General features: G+C 44.1%; 1 protein-coding gene across 2 annotated transcripts in view; it reads left to right on the top strand.

Moving 5' to 3' along the window:
• The first annotated feature begins 7167 nt into the window (after nucleotides 1–7167).
• The window catches only part of LOC121277980 (peptidase M20 domain-containing protein 2-like), a 37821-nt gene continuing 25373 nt past the window's right edge, over nucleotides 7168–19615 (top strand). For both annotated transcript variants that reach the window (XM_041187938.1, XM_041187939.1), the window contains exons 1-3: nucleotides 7168–7711; nucleotides 12798–12946; nucleotides 19133–19275. In XM_041187938.1, coding sequence (XP_041043872.1) covers nucleotides 7322–7711; nucleotides 12798–12946; nucleotides 19133–19275 — 682 coding nt within the window. In that variant the 5' untranslated portion in view covers nucleotides 7168–7321. The remainder of the gene's footprint in view (nucleotides 7712–12797; nucleotides 12947–19132; nucleotides 19276–19615) is intronic.

Consider the following 19615-nt stretch of genomic DNA (forward strand, 5'->3'; position numbering starts at 1 on the left):
AACATCAACAAAAAAGCTGAACTCCAGAAATGATGTAAGAGTGTTTGCCCTTGACATCAAGGCAGCATTTGACAGCGTGTGGCATCAAGAAGCCCTAGCAAAACTGGAGTCAATGGGAATCAGGGGGGAAACTCTCCGCTGGTTGGAGTCATACCTAGCACAAAGGAAGATGGTTGTGGTTGATGGAGGTCAATCACCTCAGTTCCAGGACATTACTGCAGGAGCTCCACGGGTAGTGTCCTAGGCTCCACCATCATCTGCTCCTTTATCAATGACCTTCCTTCCATCATCACATCAGAAATGGGTGTTCATTGATGACTGCACAATGTTCAGCACAATTTGCAACTCCTTAGATACTGAAGCAGTCCATGTCCATATGCAGCAAGACCTGGACAATATTCAGGCATGGGCTGACAAGCGGCAAGTAACAATCACACCACACAAGTGCCAGATCATGACCATTTCCAGAAGAGATAATCTAACTTTCGCCCCTTAACATTCAATGGCATTGCCATTGCTGAATCCCCTACTATCAACATCCTAGGGATTACCATTTACCAGAAACTGAATTCGACTAGCCATATAAATACTGTGACTACAAGAGCAGGCCAGAGGCTAGAAATCCTTGGCGAGTAACTCACCTCCTGATTCCCCAAACCTTGGCCACCATCTACAAGACACGGGTTAGGAATGTGATGGAACACCCTCCACTTGCCTAAATGAGTGCAGCTCCCACAACACTCAAGAAGCTTCACACCATCCAGGACAAAGCAGCCCGCTTGATTGGCACCCCATCCACAAACATTCACTCCCTCCAGCACTGACGCACAGTAGCAGCAGTGTGTACCATCTACAAGATGCACTGCAGGATTTCATCAAGGCTCCTTAAACAGCAGCTTCCAAACCCACGATCATTACCATCTGGAAGGACAAGGGCAACAGACACATGGGAACACCACCACCTGCATGTTCTCCTCCAAGCCACTCACCATCCTGACTTGGAAATATATTACCGTTCCTTCACTGTCGCTAGTTCAAAATCCTGGAACTCCCTCCCTTACAGCATTGTGGGTGTACCTACACCACAAGGACTGCTGCAGTTCAGTGGTGTATTTTGTAATTCACATTGAATTTGTCACCATATCATTCTCCAAATCCAGTTAACAAAGATGTATGTTATTGTGAGGGGAGCATTCAACATATCATAGAATCATGGAAACTTACAGCACAGATTAAGGCCATTCAGCGCTTCGTACCATGGAAGAACAGTTGTGTTTAGTCTCACATCCCCAATTTTTTTGTCTGCAACATATGTGTTAGCCTTGAAAGTGAGAAATTGGAAGTTGATGAACTTGTACTTGAAATCAAAATTATGGTCTTCTAATTGTGCTGATTTAGCACATGATATATCTTGCTTGTTTATTAAATTCTGGACCGGAATTTTCCTAGCCACTTGGAGTCAGGTTTGGAAGCGCATGGGCCAGGAAAGATTTTTAATAAATGCATCAGGCTGGTACCCTGGCATCTTAAAGAATCATATAAATTTATAAATGGAAGGAAGACCAGTTAGCCCATTGTGTCCATGCTGGCCAATAAGATGCCATCCAATTTAATCCCATTTTCCAGCACTTGGTCCATTGCGTAGCAGGTTATGGCACTTCTAGTGCACACTCAATTACTTTTGAGATATTCTGGGGCTTTCTGCCTCCACCATCCTTTCAGGCAGTGAGTTCCATATCCCCACCACCTCTGGGTGAAAAGAATTTCCCCTCGAATCTCCTCTTAACCTCCTAATTCTTACCCTAAATCTATGCCCTATGGTTAAGGACCCCTCAACCAAGCGAAGCAGGGCCTTCCTATCCACTTTGTCTATATCCCTCATAATTTGATTTGCTTCAGTTAGGTCTCCTCTCACCCTCCTCTGTTAAAAAGAAAACAACCCTAGCCTATCCAATCTTTCCTCATAACTAAAATTCTGCAGTCCAGGCAACATCCTTGTAAATCTCCTCTGTACTCTCTACTGCAATCGTGAGCCATTTATAACTTACTGCAGCAGGGAGACTGGAGTTCAGAGAAACTCAGGGCAGTGCCAGCTTAGTGAAGCTAGCAGTCTGCGAAAGACCTGGAATTTTGCTGGTAATTAGAGGTGGTAATGCAGCATTATGAAGCCCATGGAACACAGTCTCAGGAGAAGAGTTTGAACCACCAGGAGGTGAGCAGTTGTTGAGGCAGCCCAGATTGGAGTGGCTTTTAAAGGAATTCAGTGGCTAGATCTTCGAAAGTTGAAATCCCTCCTGAGAAGAAAGTTTTGCCAAGATTTTGTGACTCACAGTGGCCACTGGGTGGGTGGGTTGCTGAGAAATCCACGGGGTCTGCCTTGGTTGCACCTGCCATGTGATGTGCAGTATAGCGTGTTCAGTAACTGTTTGGCTGTTAATTCATATTTACCTCATGTTAATTCTGAATGTTAGAGTATAAGATAGGTATTGTAAACTGTTTTACTTTTCTGACTTTGTACAATAAAGTTTATTCTGTTTGTTTAAAATCATGGAATCTTGTGGCTTTATTCTCCTAGTGAATAATTGGGATTTCAAACTCTGTCTACTTTCAACAAAGAGTAACTGGTCGCTGACCAGATCGTGACAACCCTAAATTAACTTAATCCCACAATGGGATCAATGACTTTAAGTCTTGGAACCTCTCCTCCTCTGTTCTTTTTATTTCCCATTTATTACCATATTTCATCTAACCTTCTAGAGGAAACAGCCATTTACTGGTACTTCTTCCAATTTAATATACTATATTCGCTATTCAAGATGTGGACTTCTTTATGTCAGGGAGACCAAATACAGACTGGGTGATGGTTCTGCTGAACATCACAGTTCAGATCACGATTCTGGACACTTGTCATTTTAATTCTCCATCACTCTCCCACTCTGACCTCTTTGTCAGCCTCAAGCACTGCTCCAACGAAGCTCAACTGAAGCTTGATGAACATCACCTTATCTTTCAACCAGGCACTTTACGTTCTTCTGGACTCAACATTGAGTTTAATAATTTCAGTTCATAACCAGAAATTTTAGAAAGCAGATGCCTTGCACCAAACCATCATCCTTTTTTGTCATTTAATCACTCCTGATTTCTACCCAATCTACCCCTCTGTTTACTCCCCTCCATAATTTCTCTGCCTCTGTAATATCTCTAACTTTTTAAAACTCTGTTTCTTTTTCCATTAATGCTGCCTGAAGCACAGAGTATTTCCAACATTTTCTGTTTAATGTCTAACTTAACCTTATTATGTAACCATGCATTTGTAATTTGAATTTCCCTGCCCATTCGGGCATATTTTGGCTGCCATTCTGAACCTGAACTCATCAATTCTATTTCTCCTTTACTGCCCCTCATTTTCTTTTATTTGTTCCTGGGACATGAGCATCATTTAATACCCATCTCCTCCAGCCCCATAACCCTCTTAGATATCTGCACTTCCCTAATTCTGGCCTCCTGCCTATTGGGTATCCCCAATTTCAATTGCTCCACTACTGGTGGCTGTCCTTTTAGTTGTTTAAGTCCTGAGCTCTAGAATTCCCTTTTGATCCTTTATGCCTCCCTACCTCTTTCTCCTCCTCTAAGATGATCTTCAAAAACAATCTATTTGATCAAGATGTTTGTCATCTGTCCTAATATCTCCATATGTGGCTCGGCGACTTTTTTTTGATAACATTCCTGGGAACTGTCTTGGGGCATTTTACTATGTTAAAAGCGCTATACAGTGAAATCATGATAAATCAAACCTGGATGGCACAAAATTCCAGTTATATCAAAGTTGTCAATCATTCCTGCCAGCAGCATAGCAAATCCCTTAGAACAATGCCCGTGATGAGCTGAAATTTCGCACTGGCAAGTCCGCATTAGCTGAACTTGTTTAAGCTTGTTATATGACCTCGCCGACCAAGCAGAGTGGAGTTAGACCACACGAGCTAGCCATCATTCAGCATTGAGATCTCCCTGTGAAAGGATATGCAAAACCTGTGGGTATGGCTAAACCTATGAGAAAATTGAAAGTGTAGTCCATTGGAGAGAAGGTGAAGTTGATACAATAATTGGAAAACCGTGGCATGGAGCAGAAAGCAAGCATTGCGAGTGGGAGATTCCAGCGCTGAGTTTGTCCACCATTATGAAACATAAGGCGAAAGGTTTCTGGGAGCAGTTTGACAAGCAGGCATTCTCTCCAGCAAGGAAGAGGATGAGAATGGCTGCCTATCTCAACACTGAAGAAGCTCTGCTGCACTGATTCGTGGCAGCCCGAGCAGGGAACATTTCCATCTCCAGTCCAATCCTGCAGGAAAGGGTAGTCACCCAGGAAAAGAAGCTGGGTCACCTGGAGTTCACCTGCAGCAATGAATGGCTGGACTGATTCAAGACAAGACACGGCATCATGTTCCGGTGGTAAATGGTGGGGTGTAGCGGTTATGGCAGCAATGACATATTGGCTCCGAAATGGCCTTGCATGCATCTTGAATGAGTATGCTCCATGAGATATTTTTAACATGGATGAAACCGGACTGTTTTACTGTCTTTCACCAGACTGTTCCTTGATGTTTAAAGGTGAAATAAGTAGTAGTAGCAGGAGTATAATGCAGCTGTTCAGGAGGCCATTTTCATGATGAAGAAAGTGTGGAAATTGGTGATGGAAGCCACAATTGCCAACTGATTCCACCATGCTGGGTTCAAACAGGTTATGATTGCACAAGATGTTGAGAACGAGGAGGCTCTGGATCAGACTAACCAACCTGATGATGAGGCATTTTTCAGCTTCAGGAGTCCAAAATGGAAATTCCAGCAGAAACAACCATGGAAACTTATGCAGAGGAAAATTATGCTGTACATTGCGCAACAGAACTGAGAGATGATGCAATTGTGGATGCGGTACATTCTTCAACTGAGGAGTCCAATGAATGCCTGTTTCCCTAGCCGATGCCGCAAAGGCTGTAGAGATGCTCTAAGGTTTTGCCCTGCAGCATGAAAACACCAAAAACATTGTTGCATTGACAACATGGTGGACTGTATAGCACAGGTCTGAAGAAAACGTACTAAGAAAGGTTATGGAGTTTTTCTGGAGCTAACCCCTGACATTTTTCAATGTAAAACTCTGCCCTTTTACAAGGCCAGGCCATTGTAAGGTTTGAACAAATTGTATAAATACCCTTTCACACATTTACTGCTCTACTGTGTTTTCATTTGGCATTTGAATGTTATTTTTGACTTAAACTGTGTTTGTAGGCATATTGGCTATCACAAAGTTTTGCTTAACACAAGTTTGTGGACGGATTCCCTGGGATTCAACTTATTGGGATTTTATTGTATAAAGACAAGTTGTTATATGGCATTTATTTACTCAACCTGGGGGCTTGGGAACTGTCAGCGGGAGACTTTACACTATAAATAAAGTTGGAAATTACAGCTCGATGTGACCATTGCAAGCAACTTTGCGTGAGCAGCCTATGCCACCCCCAACTCCCCGAACTCTATAACAGGGAACACAAGTCATAGCCAGTCTTCAAGGTGAATATGAGCATGTTAATCATCTGGGATGTTTTGTAGGGTTCCACTGGATGCTTAGGTTACTGCTAAGGAGATTTGCATCCCGAAGGTCTGCTGCTGACAGGACAGGACAGCACAGGCAATTGACTTTTGTCCCCCAGTGAGAGGTAGCTTTTGATTGGAGAACAAAACAAAAACAGAATTACCTGGAAAAACTCAGCAGTTCTGGCAGCATCGGCGGAGAAGAAAAGAGTTGATGTTTCGAGTCCTCATGACCCTTCGACAGAACTTGAGTTCGAGTCCAGGAAAGAGCTGAAATATAAGCTGGTTTAAGGTGTGTGTGTGGGGGGGCGGAGAGATAGAGAGACAGAGAGGTGGAGGGGGGTGGTGTGGTTGTAGGGACAAACAAGCAGTGATAGAAGCAGATCATCAAAAGATGTCAATGACAATAGTACAATAGAACACATAGGTGTTAAAGTTAAAGTTGGTGATATTATCTAAATGAATGTGCTAATTAAGAATGGATGGTAGGGCACTCAAGGTATAGCTCCAGTGGGGTTTTTTTTATAATGGAAATAGGTGGGAAAAGGAAAATCTTTATAATTTATTGGAAAAAAAAGGAAGGGGGAAACAGAAAGGGGGTGGGGATGGGGGAGGGAGCTCACGACCTAAAGTTGTTGAATTCAATATTCAGTCCGGAAGGCTGTAAAGTCCCTAGTCGGAAGATGAGGTGTTGTTCCTCCAGTTTGTGTTGGGCTTCACTGGAACAATGCAGCAAGCCAAGGACAGACATGTGGGCAAGAGAGCAGGGTGGAGTGTTAAAATGGCAAGCGACAGGGAGGTTTGGGTCATTCTTGCGGACAGACCGCAGGTGTTCTGCAAAGCGGTCGCCCAGTTTACGTTTGGTCTCTCCAATGTAGAGGAGACCACATTGGGAGCAACAAATGCAGTAGACTAAGTTGGGGGAAATGCAAGTGAAATGCTGCTTCACTTGAAAGGAGTGTTTGGGTCCTTGGACGGTGAGGAGAGAGGAAGTGAAGGGGCAGGTGTTGCATCTTTTGCGTGGGCATGGGGTTGTGCCATAGGAGGGGGTTGAGGAGTAGGGGGTGATGGAGGAGCGGACCAGGGTGTCCCGGAGGGAGCGATCCCTATGGAATGCCGATAAGGGGGGTGAAGGGAAGATGTGTTTGGTGGAGGCATCATGCTGGAGTTGGCGGAAATGGCGGAGGATGATCCTTTGAATGCGGAGGCTGGTGGGGTGATAAGTGAGGACAAGGGGGACCCTATCATGTTTCTGGGAGGGAGGAGAAGGCCTTCTTGCCCACATGTCTGTCCTTGGCTTGCTGCATTGTTCCAGTGAAACGTCAACTCTTTTCTTCTCCGCAGATGCTGCCAGACCTGCTGAGTTTTTCCAGGTAATTCTGTTTTTGTTTTGGATTTCCAGCATCCGCAGTTTTTTTGTTTTTATCTCTTTGATTGGAGAAGCTGGAGGGAGGTAGCCACGCCCCCAGAGAGGTAACGTTTGATTGGAGGAAAAGCTGGAGGGAGGTAGCTACGCCCCCAGTGAGAGGCAACGTTTGATTGGAGGAGAGCCTGGAGGGAGGTCGCCGGTGAGAGATAAAACAAAAATAGCTGGAAAAACTCAGCATATCTGACAGCAGCTGTGGAGAGCAACAAGCCAGTTGACGTTTCGAGTCCGTATGACCCTTTATCAGAACTCTTCGTCCAGTGAGAGATACCTGCTGAGGAGGGGGTTGCGCACCGGATCGAGTGGTCGATGATGGGGGTTCCGCCAGAGGGGCTGGCCAGCCTGAAGGCGCTATTGTCCAGAGCTGTGGAGGCCGCCGCTGGCAGCCTGTCTGCTCTGAGCCAACAGATCTGGAGTCAGCCGGAGTTGGCTTACCAGGAGAGCCGGGCTCACGACGCCCTCTGCAACTTTTTCCAGGCTGCCGGCGGCTGGCAGGTGAAGCCTCACTACCACCTGGACACGGCTTTCAGGGCGGACTGGGGCCCGGACGGAGGCCTCACCGTGGGCTTCTTGTGCGAGTACGATGCTCTGCCCGAGATCGGGCACGCCTGTGGACACAACCTGATCGCCGAGGTCGGGGCCGCCTCTTCTCTGGCGCTGAGAGCGGTTCTGGAGACCCTGCCTGACCTGAAAGTTAAGGTAAGATTGCTGACAGGGGGCTTATTTTAACTCTTTTATAAAATAAATTTGTTGGTGAAATGATGTGATTGCATTGGTGCCTTTTTTTTTAAAAGCTGGAGACTTGAAATAAACACGGTAAGAGCTGCAAAGGGGCAGCAGGTTGGGTAGCGCCTTGCAGTGAAAGATTAACCTTTTTGAATTGGATCATCTTCATCAGACTTGGTAATAAATGACCTTTGCTCTTTCAAAGGCCAAACTGCTTGCAGTGCAATTTTTTTTGGCATTTACTGCTTGTTTGGTTTATCACTGCCATTAAAGGGGCAGTCCTGCCAAATATCACTGCCATTAAAGGGGCAGTCCTGCCAAATGCAGAATGTTGATCATGGCAATGAAATGCACATGTGTTGATATTTTCTCCACTTGGACGTTTTTCCTTTTTTATTCCTTCACCGTTTTGCTCCTTGCTCGGATCCCTCGGGGATGCTCTCAGCTCCCACCTCTGGTTCACCTTCCTGCCCGGCGGCCGGATCAGTGCCTGGCGCCGGCTCCTTGGCCGCTTTCTGGGGCCGCCCGTTTCAGCCTCTGGACGCCGCTTCCCTTTGGCGGTTTTCCTCCGGCCGGCCGCCCGGCTTCTTCTTCACCCGCGCCGGGCTCCTCTTCACCTTCCCCATGAGGCCGGCGGCCGCTCTCCGCTGCCGGCCCCTGGGCTTTAGGGGTCGGAGCGGCGGCCAGGCGGCTCTGGCCCTCCAGGTGCTGCCGGTTGATCATCTTCAAGGAGCCTGAGGCCCCGGTGCCCGCCGTCTGCAGCAGCGAGCCCTCGGTGATCAGGCTCCAGACCACCTGGTTCACCCGCGAGTTGACCCACGGCACGTCGTAGCTCGCGGCCGACGGTGCCTTCTTGACGCCGTCCAGTGAGGGGCCGCGGTGGCGCTCCCTTAGCTAACTTACATGATCTGTCCAGTCTTTTTCCTAAAGGTTTGATGCATAATCCAACGGCAACCCCATAGACTTAGCCAAAACACCAGGCAAAGCATTTTCACTTTATGAATTCAAGATGAGGTTCTTTCCACTGTGGAGCCAGTTGGAGGCTTACAGCTGCCTTTTGATCTTACATTGCCTCTGCTCTTGCACACCCGAATACCTACCAGCCCCATTGAATTTTAATGCTCATTGTATCAACAACCTCTTTGAACTTCACCTTTTAACAATGAAACCCCTTTCATAATACCAATTTTATTAGTAATATAAACATATTGCTTGGTAGCTCCTCAAAAGGCGTCAAGTGTTCACCCCATTTCTTGAGTGCTCTATTCAAAAACAAATGCAAATGCATGCTATCTCTCTGTTTACATCTCAAACTCGTACACCAAAGCACCCAAACTAGCTGACTTTAACCCCACTAAGACATATCCGCAGAATGAATCTCTATTTTAAAAGAAAAATATTTTCCAAAATATTATATACATTAATAACGATTCATGACAGAGTCTATTATAAAGGGGTGTAATAGAGCATTTAGAAATGCATAATATAATCAAGCAGAGCCAGCATGGCTTCATGAAGGGGAAATCATGCATGTCAAATTTATTAGAGTTCTTTGAGGAGGTAACAAGCAGGATAGATAAAGGGGAACCAGTAGATGTAATATATTTGGATTTCCAAAAGGTGTTTGATAAGGTACCGCACATAAGGCTGTTTAATAAAATAAGAGCCTGTGGTGTTGGGGGTAGTATATTAGCATGGATAGAGGATTGAGTAATTAATAGAAGACAGAATGTTGGGATAAGGGAGGCATTTTCAGGATGGCAACCTGTAACTAGTGGAGTGCCACAGGGCTCAGCGCTGGGGCCACAATTATTTACAATATATATTAATGACTTGGATGAAGGAAATGAATGTTCTATCGCCAAGTTTGCAGATGACACAAATAGGTGGGAAGGCAAATGGTGAGGATGACAGAGTCTGCAGAGGGATCTAGAAGGGTTAAGTGAGTTGGCAAAAAACTTGGCAGATGGAATATAATGTGGGAAAATGTGTGGTTATGCACTTTAGCAGGAAGAATAGAGGAGCTGAATATTATTTAAATGGAGAAAGTCTGCAGAATGCTGCAGCACAGAAATTTGGGATTCCTTGTGCATGAATCCCAAAAAGCTGGCATACAAGTTCAGCATGTAATAGGGAAGGCAAATGGAATGTTGGCCTTTATTTCAAAGGGAACGGAATATAAAAATAAGGAAGTCTTGCTAAAACTATATACAAGGCACTAGTTAGACCACACCTAGACTACTGTGAACAGTTTTGGTCCCCTTATCTAAGGAAAGATATAGTGGCATTGGAGGCAGTCCTGAGAAGGTTCATTTGCTTGATCCTGGGTACCGAGGGATTTTCTTATGAGGAGAGGTTGAGTGGGTTGGGCCTGTACTCATTGGAGTATAGAAGAATGAGCGGTGACCTTATTGAATCATATACGATTCTTAGGGGGCTTGACAGGGTAGATGCTGAGAGGTTGTGAGAGTGTCTAGGACCAGAGGGCATGATCAAAGAGTAAGGGGGTTGTCCATTTAAGACAAATAAGGAGGAATTTCTTCTTTCAGAGGGTAGTTAATCTGTGGAATTCTTTACCACAGAGGGCTGTAGGGGCTGGGTCGTTAACTATATTCAAGGCTGAGATAGACAGTTTTTTAATCAGTTAGGGAATCAAAGGTTATGGGGAAAAGGCAGGAAAGTGGAGTTGAGGATTGTTAGATCAACCATAATTTCATTGAATGGCAGAGCAGTCTTGATGGGCCAAATGGCCTACTTCTGCTCCTAAGTCTTATGGACTAATTGTTAATATAGATTGTAAATGACCCCAGCACTGATCAGTGGGATCCCACTTTCTACCTTCTGCCACTCTGATTAGCTACCCTTTACCACTGCTCTGTACTTTTGATCTTGCAGCCTGTTGGCTATCCCTTTGTGCTACTCTTTCCCTAACTGCATGCTCTGGCCTAATTTATTAGTCTAGTATGTGGCACCTTATTGAAGGAATTCTGGAAACCTAGGCAAATTACTTTTTATTGCATTACCTTTGTCTACTTTCCATGTTACCTCTTCAAAGGATTCAGTGAGGATGGTCAAGCAAGATTTTCCCTTTTGGAATCCATGCTGACTCCTTTATACATTTGGTTTCTAATTTTAGTAGGGCTTCCATTATTTTTCCAACCATTAGTGTTAAGCTGACTGGTTGGTAGCTCCCTGAACACATACTATCTCCCTCCCCCTTCCCCTATTAGATGACCTGTAGACCATCGCATTAGCATTCAGCCTCCTTTCTTCCACAGTTTACAACAATACACTTCAAGTAAGCACGAGACACTTTTTAACTTAATATGTGGGACAGACTTTATTGATACATAGATTGAGAGATCAACCCAATCCAGATAAGAGTGGCTTTTTGATTTCTGTATCTTTTGAGGCCTCTGAACTTTTGAAAATCATGCTCCTTTTATACACCTTGGCATGGATTCTTCACCACCCTGATAGAAAAGTTGGTTGCTTTTTTTGGCTGCCCCACAGCAAAATTACAATGGGGGCAGGCTTAAAGAGGTGAGTGTGGGATTTCTGCTTCCGTCCCTCAATGGAAGAAGTCTCATCCTTGAGAGCTGCCAGCCAATCAGATTGGCCAGCAGCATTTAACAATCCCAGCAGTGCTGGAATTTGGTAGTGGGCGGGATCTTTGAGTGGAGAGGGATTGGGCACCTGAGGAGGGGTCAGGTTTCAGAGGCCGGGGGCAAGGCACAAAGGGGATGGTGCCAGCTTTGGGGTTGCCCCCGATGCACATGGTATCCCCCAAAAGAAGTACCCCTATTTCCTTTCACTAGAGTTTATAAAAAAATTGGCCTTTCCACTCTGCCTTCCAGGCCAAATGTATTATGGTGTCAGAGGAAGAATGAGGTCCCTAATTACCCCTTAACTGGGCAGTTAAGTAGGCGTAAGGGCACACGGGCTAGAGGGTGCCTTACCCACCCATAGTATTATGGAGAAAGGGTTGGGGATGGGGGTGGCTCACTCCATGCCAGCCCACCCTGCAGCCATAACACCATAACACACTGGTGAGGAAGCTCAGTGCCTGCTGGAACCAGATATAGTAGAGATTACGGAGACATGGCTACAAAAAAAAGCCAGGACAGGGAATTGATCACTGCAACACATCTAGAAGAAATAGAGGGGTAAGAAAGGGAAAGTGCAATAGCTGTACTTAGCGATAAAATTGGCAGCAATCAGAAGTAGTGGAAGTACCTCACATCCACAGGTTCTTCTTTATCCATGTTGCTTGTTACCTCAAAGAACTGCAATAAATTAGTCAAACATGATTTTCCTTTCACAAAACCACGTTGACTCTGCCTGATTGCTTTGAGATTTTCTAAGTGCCCTGCTATAATCTCCTTAATAATAGATCTCAGCATTTTCTGTATGGCTGATGTGAAGTTAACTGGCCTGTAGTTTCCTGCTTTCTGTCTCCTTTTTTGAATAGAGGAGTCACATTCGCTGTTTTCCAATTTGATGGGACCTTTTCAGAATCTAAGGAATTTTGGAAAAATAAAACCAATACCAGTCTTTTCTGGATTTGATTTGGCACTCACACAAAATTGGCCAACAAATCAGAGTAAAGCTCAGCATTTTAATTGAAGGCATTCTTTTACCGCCACAGTTTTTTTTTCAAAAGTTGTTTTTAAAGTTGTTTCCTTTTGAAAGGACAGGGTGGGAATTGGTCGAGTCGACAGGTCTTCAAACCGACTATTGATATCATGTAATTGTGATCATCATGTGATGATCATTGAGTCCATTGAAATGGATGAGGTCAAATGTTTTTTTACATGTGACGTATCAGATTACCAACCAATGTCATTTTACTGGTAATTCATGTGGGAAACAAGCTTTAGGATATAACATATATTTTAGTTTCTTACTTTGCTAATACTTGCATAATATGTGTCATTTGCTGCTTTAAAGCTGAAGGTAATTTCAAGTGGTTATTTCTCACCAAAACACATGAGGTAATCTGAACTTTATTGTTTCTTTACCCTTCTCTCATTTCCTCAACCTCATCATTCTAATTTAGGTTTCAGTAATCGGAACACCAGCTGAAGAGGATGCTGGAGGAAAAATTGATCTCATTCAATTTGGTGCATTTAATGACCTGGATATGGTACTTATGGCCCACCCTTCACAAGAAGATGCTTCTTACCTGCCTGATATGGCTTTGAATGAGTAAACAATAGTTGATTTATTCTTTCCAGATCTTTCTGAAAGAGACTGTGTAAATTATCAGTACATTCTTCCCATTGCTACTGTAGTATTCCTTTTATTTTTATGAAATGAAAAATATGCATAAATGATAATATAATATGGAATGCTTTTCCAAATTTACAGTAGTTTTAAGGTTGGTCTGTAGGAATTGTTTTCCATTTTTTTCCCTTCACTGATTTAATCACTCTTTCCAAAGTAATTTTTATATTTTAAAAAATACTTTTCCACTATACTTTTTTCTCTAATAATGTTTTGTCCCACTTTTTTTAAAAAGGAAAATAATTAATTTATATAGCACATTTCATACCCTCATGACAACCTGAAGCACATTACAGCCAATGAAATACTTCTGGATGTGCCATCATTTACATAATGTAAGAAAATGTGGCATTGAGTCAGTTTGCTTTTAGCAAGGCCTCACAAACAGCACTTTTTAATTCATTCATGGGAAATGGGCTTCACTGGCTGGGCCAGCATTTATTGCCCATCCATAGTTGCCCTTGAGAAGGTGGTGGTGAGCTGCCTTCTTGAACTGCTTCAGTCCATGTGGAGTAGGTATACTCACAGTACTGTTAGGAAGGGAGTTCCAGGATTTTGACCCAGTGACAGTGAAGGAATGGTGATATATTTCCAAATTAGGATGGTGAGTGACTTAGAGGAGAACTTCCAGGTGGTGGTGTTCCCATCTATCTGCTGCCCTTCTAGATGATAGTGGTCATGGATTTGGAAGGTGCTGTCTAAGAAGCCTTAGTGAATTCCTGCAGTGTATCTTGTAAATGGTATATACTTCTGCTACTGTACGTCAGTGGTGGAGGGAGTGAATGTTTTTGGATGGGGTATCAATCAAGCAGGTTGCTTTGTCCTGGATGGTGTCAAGCTTCTTGAGTACTATGGGAGCTGCACTCATCCAACCAAGCGGGGAGTATTCCATCACACTCCTGTCTTGTAGATGATGGACAGGCCGTGGTGCATCAGGAGGTGAGTTATTTATCGCAGGATTCCTAGCCTCTGACCCGCTCTTGTAACCACAGTATTTATATGGCTAGTCCAGTTCAGTTTCTGGTCAATGGTAACCCTCCAGGATGTTGATGGTGTGGGATTCAGTGATGATAATGCCATTGAACATTGGTTAGATTCTCTCTTGTTGGAAATGGTCATTACCTGGCACTTGTGTGGCACAAATGTTACTTGCCAGCCGTGCCTGGATATTGTCCAGGTCTTGTGGCATTTGGACATGGACTGCTTCAATATCTGAGGAGTCATGAATGGTGCTGAACGTTGTGCAATCATCAGCGAACATCCCCATTTGTGACCTTATGATGGAAGGAAGGTCATTGATGAAGCAGCTGAAGAAAGCTTGGTCGAGGACACTACCATGAGGAATTCTTGCGGTGTTGTCCTGGAGCTGAGATGACTGACCTCCAATAACCACAACCATTTTCCTTTGTGCTAGGTATGACTCCAACCAGTGGAGAGTTTTCTCCTGATTCCTATTTACTCCAGTTTTGCTAAGGCTCCTTGATTCCGTGCTTGTCAAATGTGGCCTTGATGTCAAGGGCAGCCACTGTCACCTCACCTTGGGAGTTAAGCTTTTTTGTCCATGTTTGAACCAAGGCTGTAATAAGGTCAGGAGTTGAGTAGCCCTGGCAGAACCCAAACTGGGCGTCAGTGAGCAGGTTATTGCTAAGCAAGCGCTGCTTGATAGCACTGTTGATGACCCCTTCCATTACTTTACTGACGATGGAGAGTAGATGGATGGGGTGGTAATTGGTTGGGTTGGATTTGTCCTGCTTTTAGTGTACAGGACATACCTAGGCAATTTTCCACATAGCTGGGTAGATGCCAGTGTTGTAGCTGTACTGGAACAGCTTGGCTAAGGGTGCAGCAAGATCTGGAGCACAAGTCTTCAGAACTATTGCTGGAATATTGTCAGGCCCCATAACCTTTGCAGTATCCAGTGTCTTCAGCCATTTGTTGAAATCGTGGAGTAAAATTGAATTGGCTGAAGACTAGCATCTGTGATGCTGGGGACCCCTGGAGGAGGCCGAGATGGATCATCCACTCGCATTGAAGTAATGTTAAATTCTTTACTCATTTTTGTGTTTAAACCAAAGTCTTCAATGAAAAACCCCACACACATTATTCACCCTGAAGTTAGACTTGTGCTGGGATTTTCCAGCCCTGACACAGCGGGTTTCCTCATAGTAGTAGATGCGGCGAGCCATTCAAATCTCCGTTGACTTTGGTGGGACTGGAAGATCCCGCTGGCTGGACGGGCTGGAAAATCCCACCCTTTATGTCTAAAATATTGACTCTACAGTGATGCAACTCTTATTCTAAATGACTACAAAATACATATACTTATACACAGTTTGTGGTTTTGGTTGTGGGATAAATTTTTGCCCAGCACACCACGGAGGGCTCTACTGCTCTTCTGTATATAGTGCTTTGGGTGGGTGGGTGGGTGGAGCCTCAGTTTAACATCTTATTTGATAGTTGGCAACTCTGACAGTGCAATATTCCTCAATACTGAACTAGCCTGGTTTATGCAGTGAAGCATTTGGAGTGGGGCATGGCCAGAAGTCTGTGGGTTCAAGTACTCCAATTGATGTCAGGATCCTAACTATGTATTGGATGCTAATTTGCAAATTAAAGGGGCCTACTGCTGGAGACTGGGAGTCCTTGGCCAGCCAGAATATTATGCAGGTACAGTTGAGCACTGGTTATTTTATTTGACGGATTGAAAATTTGAATTCAATTATTAACAAAAAAAAATGTGGAATTAAAGCTGCTGCAAATAAAAGTGACCATGAAGCTGTCAATTTGTCATTAAAAAGCTAACTGCTTTGCTAATGTCCTTCTTGGATAAAGAAGCCAGTTTGACCTGTATTTGACTTCACTCACATGCTCACATGATTGTGAAGTACTCTCGGTGTTGCTGTATGTAGTGCAGGTCTGGCCCATTCCTCACTCTTGCACTGTGACAACCAACTACTGCTTTATCTGGAGGTCAAAAATGGACAGTATTCACAGGAACACAATGTACAGGCCTCTAGATAAAGGGGGAAAAAACGTGCCCAACGTCACTCTCATCTTGATGGCCAGCTTTGTGCGTGGCTGCACCAAGCTATGCATAAACCCTTGGTACGCAAACACCAAGTGTCACTACATGCTGATGTTCTACCTGTCCCTGGTGTTACAAAGGATGGGCCTGGCCATGCTGCTGTTGAATGCTCTAAGTAGTTTGACTGTGGCATACCGTCTGTCCCTCGTGGAAAAATTTATGGACCACACGTTCATCAGGCAGCAGTTGGCACATAACGTCGTGGAGGCCCTGCGGAAAAGATGATGTTGAATCCTATTGGATGGTTCCCCGAGCAGACTGTCAAAGTTATTTGGCAGAATGCCTCATTGGCAGAACTTTCCAACAAGCACCAAGACATAGCTTGGCTGGTGGTGAGATAGGCCCTCCCTGTCGGATCCTTCCTACACGCCAGGAGTCTCAGCCCCTCTGCACATTGCCTTCGAGGTGGCTGTGGTGGGAAAGAGACCATTGTCCACCTCCTTGTGGAATGTGCCTTTACAAAGTAAGTCTGCAGAGAGATAGTGATTTTTGTCGAGATTCATCCCAAGCAGTTCTATGATGCAGGACTCTGTGCTCTACAGACTGTACCCAGGGATATGCACCGAGACAACTATCAACTGCAGCTGGAGGATCATCAACTCGGTGAAAGACGATCTTTGGTATGCCCAAAACTTGTTGCTCTTCCAGTAAAAAGAGTTGTCCCTGACCGAGTGTTGCCTACTGGCACATTCCAAAGTCTAGGACTACGTGTTGAGAGGTGCACTAAAGCTTGGGGCAGCCATTGCAGAGGTGCAGTGGAGAACAGTCGCTGTCTAAGACCTTTCAGCCATGGTGCAGCGAGGGGCTAGGAATTGTGTAGACCCCTCAGGCTGTATGACTCACATTGAATGTAAGCAATGAATATTACACATATCACAATTGCATTGAAGCACCCCAGAGTGCAACATGATCTATTATAGACAACCTAAATACTATTGCACTGTCTGATTGCTTGTTATGACCATTTTGAAATGTCTGTAATGTCCCTTTGATTGTATTAAAGCACCTCAGGGTGCAACATGGGGCAGAATTTTCTCTTCAGCATGCAGGGCCGGGCCCCGTACGCCAACGCGTAAAATTACGCATTGTGACTTCAGGCGTGCATCCCAACATCACCGCTCATCATTCAGATCTTTCAATTGGCGGGCGCATACCGGAGTCGGCTACGCACCTGCCGAACTGTCAAAGGCCTGTTAAGACCAATTAGGAACCAATTTAGGCAATTGACAGGGCTGTCTGTGCAACCTTCAGGTTGGCGGGTGGGATGAGGTTTCATGAAGGTTTTATTAAATAAATAAAAATTTCTTTGATAATTCATAAACATGTCCCAGCTCATGTGACACATGAGGAGACATGTCTGAATAATTTTATTTTTCCTCTTTTTCAACCTTTAAAACTGAACTTAATCACCTGAGGCAACTCCATGCCTCAGGGAGATTTCTGTACTCTTTCGAGCGTGTGCACGAAAGAGTGCAGGCCCTGACTCTCCCTCCTTCCCCCGCCTGCACAGGTAGCACTGAGCACTACCGGGCGCTTGCTTGGCCCACCCATGTAAAATGGCGGCGCATAGCCGATTGTGGGCGGCAATCGCCTCTGTGCCTGCTCCCAACCAGCCCACCCGACGGGGAGAAGATTATGCTCATGATCTACGTAAAAATACATGAATATTATTGCATTTTTTGTGATGGCCATTTTGAAGTGTTTTTTTTAATGTCCTTTCATATATTTTACAAATTAAGTATATTTTTGCCAAAAAATAACATGACTGAAGCCCTAGGCAGTTCCACTACCACCTCAGGGAAATTGGGGATAGATGATAAATGCTGGTTTTGCCAGCAACGCCCAAAACCAACAATGAGTTTTAAAAATAGGAGATCCTTGTAAAAATGGCAGTGACTGGAATGTTAGTAGAGTGGTAAATCTGCTAATGCCATTTTGACTATTCTCATTTTCCTGTCAATGCTGACTTCATGTTAGAATAAGTTTATATAGCTTCAGTCATCATTTGTAGTCCTAGCTTAACTAACCATATCCATATGTTTATTCTGATGCAACACAGACTTCAAACTTTAATATCTGTTTCTGTCACAGCGCAACCCCTTAAATACTAAGTTTCACAAAATAAGATCCCTTTTTCCACCATTTGATTACTTGTTGGATTCACCCTCCAATTCACTCACCATCCTGACTGGGAAATATATCGCCGTTCCTTTGATATTGCTGGGTCCCCTCCCTCACAGCATTGTCGGTGTACCCACACCACATGAACTGCAGTGGTTCAAGAAGGCAGCTCACCACCACCTTCTCGAGGGCCCAGTCAGTGACACCCACATCCCATGAATGAATGGCAAAAAAGCACTAAGGTAATTCAATTTGGGTACATTTCAGCCAAAATAGTTACATTGATCTGTTGACAAAGATAATGCCCTTTGTTTAAAATTTAAAATTCCCTTTTTTCATTATATTCTAAAGCAGACAGAAGGACCTGAGGTAAATTAAAAATGGCAATCCTTGGGACACTTAAATATTCAGTATCTACCCAGAAAGTGTGACCTGTCCATATTGACAACAAGTCTGAATTCACTTGGTACCACACTTGATGGAAACTGCTGCTATAAACAAGAGTTCATTTTTCTAGGGCAGCTTCCCCAAATTTTGTTATGATCCTTTTTTTTGAGAAGGCAGTGGTTTGGTTTCATGGCATTTTGTCTTGCAATTCCCAATGCACAACCTATTATTTTTTCATTTTGTTTCATTTTTGTTTGAGAGGCTATGGCTGGTTATGTGGGAAAATGAAATATCATAGTGTGTTTTTTGGTTAGAGTTAATGTGCAGAGTAAAATAAACTGATTTTAAACTTTGATTTTGCAAACAGTGTCTGATGTTCGCCGTTCAAAGTAATTGTAGACATTTAATCCTTTGAAATGAAAGAGAACCAAGAATTTTATGTCAATACATCTGTAACTTACTTTATTTACAACTGGGAGAACATTATGTTTCTTGTATTTATTATATACTTTCAGAGTCACTGTGAGGTATTTTGGAAAAGCCACTCATGCTGCTGATTATCCCTGGGAAGGAGTAAATGCATTAGATGCTGCAGTTTTGGCCTACACCAACCTGTCAGTATTGAGACAGCAGCTAAAGCCAGATTGGAAACTTCATGGTAAATTGCCTATATGAGAATGTATTAACAATTTCTGGCATTGAATCACATTGTTCATGAACTTGCTGGTTTCTGTTTTTTGATAAATATTTGCTTTATAGTTTCTATGGAAACCGAGGACAGGATTTTATGCTCTCTGGGTTAGGATGAAATTGGGCATTATTCCCGGCCCCCGTTCCTGGTGTCAACCTGCCTGCTGTGCTGCAATTTGAATGGTGGGGGAGGTCAAGTGACCTGCCTGTCCTTGGGCCATTTGAGGCCATTAAGTGGTCTGGTCGATTTGCTGGCAGACGAAGGGCTGATTTACAGGTTCCTCGTCCTTTTGGAATTCCATGGCTTG

This window comes from Carcharodon carcharias, chromosome 5 (assembly GCF_017639515.1).
Source record: "Carcharodon carcharias isolate sCarCar2 chromosome 5, sCarCar2.pri, whole genome shotgun sequence".
NCBI classification, from domain to species: Eukaryota; Metazoa; Chordata; class Chondrichthyes; order Lamniformes; family Lamnidae; genus Carcharodon; species Carcharodon carcharias.